This window comes from Cupressus sempervirens, chromosome 3 (assembly GCF_028749045.1).
Source record: "Cupressus sempervirens isolate cs-2001-9-10 chromosome 3, ASM2874904v1, whole genome shotgun sequence".
In the NCBI taxonomy this organism is placed as follows: domain Eukaryota; kingdom Viridiplantae; phylum Streptophyta; class Pinopsida; order Cupressales; family Cupressaceae; genus Cupressus; species Cupressus sempervirens.
This window is the reverse complement of record NC_143120.1, coordinates 1105374381-1105385224: the sequence shown is the minus strand read 5'-3', so window position 1 is coordinate 1105385224 and position 10844 is coordinate 1105374381. Positions and strand designations below refer to the sequence as shown.

The 10844-nt window shown below is 35.4% G+C and overlaps 1 protein-coding gene and 2 pseudogenes across 1 annotated transcript; 2 read left to right on the top strand and 1 right to left on the bottom strand.

The window, feature by feature from the left end:
• Window positions 1–734: 734 nt before the first annotated feature.
• On the bottom strand, window positions 735–3791 carry LOC149570653 (uncharacterized). Its single transcript, XM_089817942.1, has 3 exons — window positions 3287–3791; window positions 3018–3195; window positions 735–1637 (listed from the first exon to the last, which is right to left on the bottom strand). Exons 1-3 carry the CDS (start codon window positions 3689–3691, stop codon window positions 967–969), a joined length of 1254 nt encoding a protein of 417 aa, XP_089674068.1. The 5' UTR covers window positions 3692–3791; the 3' UTR covers window positions 735–966.
• A 61-nt stretch (window positions 3792–3852) lies between these two features.
• Window positions 3853–9431, top strand: LOC149570652 (SNF1-related protein kinase regulatory subunit gamma-1 pseudogene; annotated as a pseudogene).
• A 589-nt stretch (window positions 9432–10020) lies between these two features.
• LOC149570651 (phosphatidylinositol transfer protein PDR16-like) lies at window positions 10021–10626 on the top strand (annotated as a pseudogene).
• Window positions 10627–10844: the final 218 nt, after the last annotated feature.

The window sequence follows — 10844 nt, the reverse complement described above, 5'->3', positions numbered from 1 at the left end:
TTAGAGTCAAATTTTGTAAAGTTAATAACCTTGTTTTGGGCAAAAATAAGTTAGTTACCAACTTTAAGAAAGTAGTTATCAAGAGGATTCCTATAAATACAAGATAAATTGTAATGAAAAGGCAAGACTTTTAGATCTGTATTATATGAGTTGCCTTGAATGTGTATATTTTCATGAAATAAAGAAGAACTCATTTAGATCTGTTATGTAATGTGGTGTAATGTTTTTCAAGAAATAAAGAAGAACTCATTTAGCTCTGTTATGTAATATGGTGGAATGTGAGCCGACCTGTAATGTGTAGTTAAACTTGGAAACTGTATTCATTTCATGACATCTTGTCATGAATATATAAGAATAGCATATCTATCATATGGAGATTTCTATTTCTGATTTCCTCCTTCATGTTCAACGTCAAATTATTTCTATTTCTATTTCAACATATATAATTAAATATAAAAATAAAAATAAAATCTGAATTACTTCAAAAATATTGATTTTAATTTTGAATTATGCTAAATTTTGTAATGATTTTTAAATCTTTATTGAGTGATCTTTTTGTCTTTTAATACTTGTGTAATGAAGATGCACGCGATTAATTTACATATTTTAAACATTCTGCTATCAACATAATTTACACAACTTTTAGAAATAACTATGACCAATAAAATTAGATCAGAAAGCACTTCTTAAAATTTATTTCTATTTCAAATAAAATTATTTGTTGAGTGATGGAATTTATGAAACACCCTTGCATGTGTAGAAATTACCATTCCATTTCCATTCCCTTGCTTTGATACAAGCCACCAGAAATATCACACAATATATCGATATTGCATATAAATTTTATGCAATTTACAAAGTCGCGGAATAAATTACAAAAGCGCTATCACCCTTATGTACTGATTTAACTCATAAATTGAATGAACTGAGACCGCCGTGGATTACAAAGGTGGGCACTGGGACTGCTTAATGCACGGTGTTCCCGCCCACGTCAGCAGTCGCCTCTGCCAGCGCGGCGGCTAAGCCGGACGTCCTCCTCCTTACCCCACTCAATCCGGATTTTCTTTTATATATACATTTATCGTTGCTCAAAAACAGATCATTCCGTAAAGCCTGCTCACGTTGCGGCTGCCGTTGGCCCTTCAAGTTTCTTTTGGCTTCTCTAACGGCCTTCTCATAATGCAGCTCCAGCTGCTGAATAAAGGCGGCGTCCCAGTGGCAGCGCAGCCCTCTGAAGGCGGCGATGCCGCTAAACTCTCTCGCAAGAAGCTGCCGCTCATCGATGCAATTGAATGCTGATGCCACCGCATTGGTGGTACGCTTGTACGGACCCACCCACTTGGCTGCCACGTAGCGATACTTCCTCCACGGCGGCACCGCCATTCCTCTCGCTCGCAGCGACGATTTGGCCGCGTCACACATTGTCCTGATGACGTCACGGAGCTTTTCTGCGTCTCCCACGAACACGGCCGGAAGCTGCTCGATCAGACGCGCGTATTCCCGCGTAGGACGCGCTATCTCGAATTGTGCCCGGAACTCAATGTCCACCACTAACCGCTGGTTAACGCACTCGCTGCTACTGTTAATGGCCGAACATTCCTCTCCAACGCCAACTACGTCGATCACTTCATACTCACCTGCATCAATATACCAATTCGCACAGATTTCAGATTTAAAAAGTGGCGGTCTAATTTTTTTTAGTGTTTCGCTTTACTTATTGATGTGTTTTTTTCGAAAGCTATAAAGTGTAATCTTCGTTTTTATGTTCCTATTTTAAACTAGAATTATTTTTGGTTAATTTTTTTTTCTTTTATCCTTTTAATTGTTAATTTATTAACTATAGTGATATCAAAAAGTAAACCTAGCCTCAGACACCAAAGTTTACAAATACATAAAAAATATACAGCAGCAAAGAAAGTGCAACAAAAGCTTAGATCAGGATATTAGATTTGTCTTCAACCCAGGCAATCCATCCTCCAGGACCCTCCATCCACACAATGTTCTTTTTTCTGCAGTTGTTGCTCAATAGAATTGTTGTCGTGGTTGATTTATGAGTTTTTTCTATGAGTATATTTGTCTCTTCTTTACCCACATGAAAGTTTTAGCGCTCCTCTCCTTTTTATCTAGTTTACTTTCTCTTGATGTTCTCTTACTTTATTTCTTCTGATGTTCTTTTGAAGTCAGGGATGTCATATAATTTGGCCGGTTCCATTATTAAAAATATATTTAAGACTTTAAATTCTATTTAGAAATATAATTGAAAACTTTAATTATAATTTACAAAAGAGAATGGGGTAGTTTATTAATGATTTAAAAGTGAACATTTCATATGAGTTTTTTTGAATAGGTAAGATTTCACAAAGCAAATCAAGATTTATGACACGATAAAGAATTACTATGGAATAGAGCTTAAAAATATAGGTTTGTTTGATATCTTATTATCCTTTGAATTAATAGAATCTTGTCACAGTGATAATAATGAAATTCTTGGTATTGTTTTTGAAATCTATTGTGAATGTTTAAATTTTGTACCTAAATTTTAGAACAAACTCTATTAACATGTTAGAAAGACTAGAAATATAAAGTAGTTACAAAATTCAGTTTTGAATCTTTTCATTTAAGATTTCTCTAACATCCCAATGATAAGATATAAAAAAAATATTAATATAAAAAGATAATATTGGAAAGTGATGTGGAGGAAAATAACTATTCATACTAGTCTCTAATTTACCTTGACTGTTAACTAATTCTCTATAGTATCTAAATTGGAATATGTTTTCTATTTTTCTTTTGGTGTATTAATTGGAATAAGGAATAGGAATACATATTCTCATTTTGTTTCTAAAATGAGCTTATATCCATTCCAAAAAAGTAGTTGTTAGTAAAATAGCCATTCCTATTCCTAATAGACATTCCTATTCTCAATTCCTATGCCTCAATGAAAAGACCCTAATTCTTACAGACCATTTGAGCAGACCATTTAATTGTGTGAAGAAAGAGGAATAATGGTGACTGACCTGCCGGGCAGCCGTTAGATTGCTCCCACCGCGACTTGCAAATACCGGCATTGTATCCCGCGTTTCGCAGATTGCTCATCACGTGCCGCCGCAGGTAACTGTTGCCTTCCGCCATTCGCAGAGCTTTTCTTACATCTCGGAGCACCATCTCCTCCAGTTTAACGGTGGAGCACACACGCTGTACGTTACATACATTTCATTACCTAAAACCTAAATCCCGAAGCCAAATCATGCGGATTAAATGTTTCAAGCAAAGGTATAAGAAATACCTCTAATATTTGTCGCAACTGCTCTTCCAAGAAGAGTTGGGCAGCGGGGGTGTCGGAATCAGTTTCGTAGTCTTGCGAAGAGTCGGCGCATGCCTCTTCCTCCTCCAGAAATCTCATGTCGGATTCGATCCCGTGATCACTTCCGCTGGTGGTGTAGTCAGGCGCAGCATCATTATCATTATCATTATATGGGCAGCTTTTAATGAGCTTTGCGCGGACGGCTTCGTTGAGGGGGTCGGTCACCTGCTTCGGTCTCATGTATTGCCAGTTGAGCGGCTGCAATTGATGAAGATCGACATGAACAATATTACGACCCCTCTGGTCCAGAGAAATCTGATTTGGTTGCTCAGCTGCGAAAGAGGCCGAGGCCCCCCTGGGTGGAAGGGCTTGGGACAAGGCAGTCATTCTTCAACTTGATCACTCCCAGTTTCACTTTCAGTTCTACTCAATATTTGCTTTTCAAGAGAGAATCTCAGTGATCTGTGCTGCGGGGCTTCGAGGCTTTCACTTAAAGCGGGCTGTGTCTTTATTTAAACAGATCTCCTCGTCACCTGTAGACAGATTCAATGAATTTAGACACAATTATTTGTTCTCCTCGTCCAGATGCACTGCTACGGTTCAATGAATCTGGACATATTTGGCGTCGGACTGTATGGACCCACTGTTTGCAGTATAAAATATTGTGTTCATTGCCACGACTTTGATACACGTGTAACATGCCATGTACTCATGGTAGGCTTCCGACGTTTCCTAGCATATAAATATGCCAAAATAAGTAAGTTTTCTCGAGGAAGAATGATTGAATAGTAAAACAATTGCCGATGAAGGTGAAATACCTCACATTTAGTCAATTTTGGGCTTATTTGATTGTTTTAGAGTCATTTCGTATATATTGATATATGATATATTTTATTATTATAGTAGTTTTGTATTAAATTTAATAATGGATATTGGATATTTCATATTTGATTGTTTTAGAGTAATTTTATTTTAAATTGATATTATAGTAAATGTGGGTTGGTAAATAGATTTGTCCTTAAAAAATTAATGTAAATAATGACAAAATTTATTTGAATTAAGGTGCAAATTTCATCAACATTTGGATAGAATATTATTGCATTGATAATCTTCCTCCGAATTGAGATGTATAACTCCCTCTTAGAAGATATTCAACGAATTAAATATCAAATTGTGTTTTTCACCTGAAATCACAAAGGCTTTAACATTCATCCATAATCATGAAAAGAATGCGATTACAATTGGAAGTATTCAAAGACAGATTAATTAAATGACCAACCGATCACATTTCCAACCTTCTTCAACCACAAAAGAATTAAGGAAGAGATTAATTGTTTTAGGCTCTGAAAGTAAGTGCACACAAAACCAATAGATTTATAATGCACCAACACATTTAATCTAATTATACAAAGTGTACTAAGAAATATTAATGAAACAATTGACTGATCATTTTCAGTATGCGAAGCTAGCATCCAAACCAATAGATTCTGAATACAAATAGAACAACCTAAAGATCATTTACCCTTATAACCCAATTAAAATGTTCAGAAAATACTCGTCCATTAACCTCCCCTTATCTCCTGTTATTGAACTATAATATTCAGAAAATATGTTCTCCCCCTTGCAGCCTTAGGATTGCCTGGAAAAAAGAAGAACCCATGTTGTACCTTTCTCCTACATATTAATCCTGGTCTCTCGATGATCATTTTTCAGTTGTAATAATTGATTCCCGAGGGTTCAATATTTCCCTTAGTAAAAGGATTTATAAAAGCTACTTAAGCATTTTATAAACATCCACATGGAATTTTTAATCTTGGAATCGAACACTACTATCATGTTCATGGCCTTAGTGTCATGAGAAATGTCAAAGCCTTCTCTCATTCGGATGAGGGGATTGAGTGGTGGGGATATAGGAAGATCACCTTTATTTATTCAACCATTAGGTTCTGTGACAATATGGTCATTAGCATTTCCACTTATCTATTGTATAGGCTCCAACATTGCATAGTATCTCTACTTCTTGTGACTATAATCATCATGCCTTCTAGCAATATAGACAATGCTCAAGCTAGTTGTAGTTGATTCTATGGCATCAAGATCTATGCAACTTCTATATGGGATTCATTATATAGACCATGATGCAAGAAATTGATGACACATCAAGGGGCTATGACATCAACTAACAATTCATATTTCCATGCATTTGCATTTTGTCAGACAGTTCACATACATTGTGCCTTTGCATCTAAACCATTCAACATTGTTGACTAAGCACCCACCCTGATGCATGTAATGGGTGTCAATCACTAGGTTATCCCCAATATACTTCCTTGAGCTTCTCCTAAGTTCAACCAATTCTTAATCCATTCCTTAGGACCTACTCAAGACTAGAGTGGTAGTGAATGGCTTCCTCAACATTCCCGCTTCACCTCCTAATACCATCTCTATCATCATAGTATCCTTGAGCTTTAAAAAAGGAAGCCAAATCTTCTCCATACCTCCCTCCATTGTACCATCTAGGATCTTAGACTCTACTACACCTCTTTGTACTCTTTTCCATCATTTCACCAAGTCTCACAACCATCTAGTAGGTTTTGGGCTACTTTCTAAACCAAAATTGCAAGTTGCTCTAGGATGCCAAATAGGGACTCTTTCCTAGTAGCCCTATCCAACCAAATTATTCACAAAACCCAAAAAATTTCCAAACAACTCATCGAAAAAATTAAAGAATCATTAATGGTATAAAAGAACCTAACAAACTTCACAAGATAGGGTCTGGGTCTACTCTCCTTACCCCTTAACTCTTGAGCCCTGGTTTAGGAATAATTAGGACTAATACCATTGTTTGAGCTAAAAAAATTTCAAGATTGAAATCCACACTAGAAATATGTTGATAATTAGCCAATGAAGTTATGTAATTATTGCCACTTATGGCAACACATGATGTACGTGCTTGTAGGAAACCTCAGAAATAAAGATACTTAGCTTTTGGTACTAATAAAATTGTCTAAGTATAAATTTAGTTTATAGAAGTGTATTATTTTGTATGTTACTTGTTACTGACATCATATTATGATTAGAAAAAGTTATATGGAGATTGTATACATGTTTATGATGACATGTATAACCTTGGAAGTCAGTACAAATCGTACGGAAGAGATATTTGTGTTTTACCAGTGAAACATGACAATGAAATTAAACCTAAAGGAATTATTTTGTTTACAAAATAATTACTTGATGAATTAGGGCTGACATCCTAGATGATTACTCTAAGTTGGAAAAGTATATTATGGTCTTAGCTGACCTACCAACAATTTGTGAAAAGGCATGGTATTTATGCAAAGGACATCTTGCGAATTCAAATGTGGAATTGTAAGTGAAAGTTGTGATATGTTATATTGAGTAATTGTATATAAACTTTTGTGAAATAATATATGCAAAGTTTTGAGAAGCTATTTGTGTGATCCAAGATCGAGTTGAAGATTAGAGATTAGTCAAGAAAGAAGTTACAACACCTATATATCAGAAGACTAATTACTTGTTTGGGCAATGAGCTCTTCTTGTAATTGGAAGTGCATGTTTGGGCAGTGGGCTCATCTTGCATCTACTATATTACAACTCCTAATAGGTTTGGAATCCCCTACTAGGGATTCAAATTCTTCTAATAGGGACTCTCTATCATGAATTTTCTCATTGACTCCTAACATGGTCCATCCTCTAACAAAGAACATATAAATTAGTATATTATCTAGTGGGTATCATCCCCACTGGGGTTTTCCCTTGGCCAAGATTTCCCAAGTTAACAAAGTATGGTGTTATATGTTATCTTTGTGCATGGTTACTATTATTGTTCAATATTACTTGTTTACTTTGTTGTGTATGGTTCAAAGTAATAAAAAATATTCAATTGGTGACTAAAGTTTGTGAATTACTAATTCACCCCCCCTCTTAGTAGTTCCTATTTCTAACAATTAGTATCAAAGCTTAGTTACTCAAAAGAGGCTTAACACCTTGAGTAAGATCCCTATGGATATGGAGTAGTTGATGAAGAACCTTGAAGAGGCACTTGAAAAAATTGATCTCCTTATTGAAGAAAGAGATATGCCAAAGGATAGATATGAAGACTCCAAAGTATATATTGGATAGTTGAAGGATAAGATTGAGCATCTAAAATCCAAGCCCGAATCTACTAAATGTAAAACTAGTAATGATTATTATTCAAATCTAAAGATAGAGTACAAGATCTTGAAGTATGAATTGAAGATTACCAATATAAAGTTGACTTTGAAGAATGATCCTAACAAAGTTGAATTTGATTTGAAGATTGAGAATACAAATCTTAGAGAAAGTCTAATGAAGAAGACATCTGAATTTGAAACATTAAAACAAGATTATGAAGAACTTCATAAGTACAAAACTATTGTGAAAGGTGAACTAACTCAGTGCAAGCAACAACTTCAAAATCTTTGTTCTAGTAGAGAAAATCTTGATGATTCAATGCCAATATAGAGAACTACTTATGATAAGATTGGTCTTGGTTATCTATTTAACATGTTTGTAAAGGAACCTGAAAATAGATTAGATTCGAAAGAAAAGGATAAATCTAATGATAAGATTGAATACGGTCAATCTTCTGATAAACCTAAAGAAGTTGAACAAGATAGGGAAACTATGAAAATAGATGAACCAAAAAAAGTGGAATCTCCTAAGAAAACCAGGTATGAATTTAAAGGTAAGTGCTTTTCATGTAATGAAATAGGTCATATGAAACGAGATTGTACAATGTTGCCTGACTTTAAGTCACCCATTTTTTTTGGCAATATTGGTCAGTTTAGTCAGTCATGAGTCTAGGTCTAAGTCGTTATAGGTAGGCCATCCTTGTCGAGTTTCCCTTTCTCTTGACCTCTCATTTATTTTCCAGGTGGGTTGGTTTAAGTGTTTTCATGTCGAGTAGGTGATAGCTCCTAGCTCGGCAAGGATATCATGTTTTATTGATGATCTTCTCAGATAAAGGATATACAAATCTTTCTTATTTTAGAGATTCATGGAGCGGTATTTGCAATCTGAAAAGACATTTGGTTACTAAGGGCTCTGTAAATTTGGAAGATCTCCAGTGGTAGAGATCAATTCAGATGCTAGTCTTGTTGAAGTGGTCGAATTTCTTGCCAAAAAGAAGATATTGAGTGCAGTAGTAAGGGATATAAATGTGCCAGATGATGCAACTTGGATTGACAAGTAGATTGGGATTGTTAAGTTTTTAGTAATCTCTGTGTGGTTACTTCAATAGTCTCAAGTGTTTTGAATAAACTCAGATCCTAAAGCTAATGTTGCAAAGAGAGGTCACTTCTTTGACATGTTGACATCCTCAAAATTCTATGGGGAGACAAAGGTCAAAGACATATTAGGATCCTTCTGTTGGGCTCCATTCGTACCTATACAACCATCTAACTCATTTTTAACAATGCTTCTCTTACTTTCAAAGTATAGGATGAAGAGTCTCCCTATGGTTGACATAGGTGAGGGAAAGATTGAAAAAATTGTTACACAGTTTGCTATAGTGCATATGCTTTCTAAGTGTGTTGGACTCCCTTGGTTTAAGACTTGGGGAAACAACACACTTTCAGAACTTGGCCTTCCAGTAATGAAACTAGATCAAATGGTCAAGTTAATTGAAGATCAACCTATTCTCCAAGCATTCAAATTGATGAGTGAAAAGTGTGTAGGAGGGCTTCCAATTATTGAGAAAGAAGGAAAGAAAGTTGTGGGGAACATAAGTTTAAGGGACATCCAGTTTCTGCTGATGGCCCCTGAGATATATAAAGAATTCAGATCGGTTACAGTAAAGGTCTTCTATACGGTAGTTAGATCTCACCTCTGGTTAAAGCAAGAGGCATCATCTCCCTTGGAACACATGATCACATGCGAAAAGACTGATACTATTGAAAATTTCATATTGAAGTTGGATAATGCAAGGATTCAAAGGATCTATGTTGTTGATAGTCATATCAATTTAGAGGGTGTTGTAACTCTGCAGGATATTATATCAACATTTGTTCAGGAACCTCCTGGATACTTTGAAGATTTCTTCTATCAGGTGGTGCCATTACCCAAGAATAACACTGTGTGAAGATGTCTTTGTATATAATATTGTAGGTCTCGTAAAGAGGGAATATTATACCCAAGACAGACCATGGTCACAGACTATCTGTATTTGTAGTTATAAGGTTCTTGAATTCATTAAAAACTTTAAACGAGAAGCATATGATCTATTGGTTGTATCTTTCAGACCTTACCATGACAAAAATGAGATAACATTATCTGTCATTGATCAGCTCAAGGTGGAAATAGTCATAAAATGTTGGGCAGGTTCAGAAAAATGTAGCAACCTTGATAAAAGAAATCAAGAAGCTAGATGATAAAACTAGAGAGTATTACGAAGGGAAAATTGACTACGATGAAGAAACATTATGTTAGCAATGGATGCATGCTTCATTTTTGAATTCCTTAGATCCTAGATTAAAAGTAACGAGTACATGAGCCTCATCTTTGGGAATCATGAGCAGCACAATATGGTGTATCGCAATATAGAATATGACTTTGTGAAGCTGGAAAATTAGACTCCTTTCTTTATTCTGGAAATTGCACTCTTTGTGGTGTTTGGGAAAGATGTGTCTCCCTATAATAGTAAAAATAGCAAAAATGACCAAGGCTTTGAAATGCTAGTTGAGGCAACTATATTACACAAAAATGGAAGAACTGTCGTTGTGATGACCCCTACAAAATAGAACACTACATCTCAAGATAATCAATTGCATCACCTCGTGTATCTCATTGAAAATGCCATCATCAATTTACCTCCTGATCATGAGCAGATGGTTTGGCTCATAGACTTCACTAGTTGGTCCTTGTCAAATTTTGTGCTAATTAGAATAGCTCAGGAAACTACAAATATTCTACAAAACCATTATCCCGAAAGGTTAGCATTGGCAGTTCTATATAATCTTCCAAGAGTTTTTGAAGCCTTTTGGAAGATTGTCAAATATTTTCTTGATCCAAAGACATTTGAGAAAGTTAAGTTCATTTACCCAAAGAATGATGAAAGTGTTAGAATTGTGCAACAAAACTTTGATTTGGATAAGCTTCAAAAGGAATTTGGAGGAAATAGCAACTCTCAATATGACCATGAAGAATTCTCAAAGCTTATGAGACAAGATGACATAAAAACTGCCCAACATTGGATGTCAGATAGCAAGCCCAATGACTTGAATGGTAATCAAACTTCACAAGTAGATATCAAAGCTGATGTGCATGTCCAAGGATGATGATCCAATTTTAATCAACATTATAATGTTCAAAGGTGCAGAAGCAGGAATGTTGGTAGTGGCAATGCTTCTTTGTTGACTCCATTATGCAATTGTCATTCAATATTCCAGCATCAAGTCGATTGATGGAGTCTTTTCATTTCATATTCTTGGAGGCAGATCAAAGGATGAAATAGAGTCTTTTGGGCTTCTTCTTATGTGTAATTTCAAAAAATATT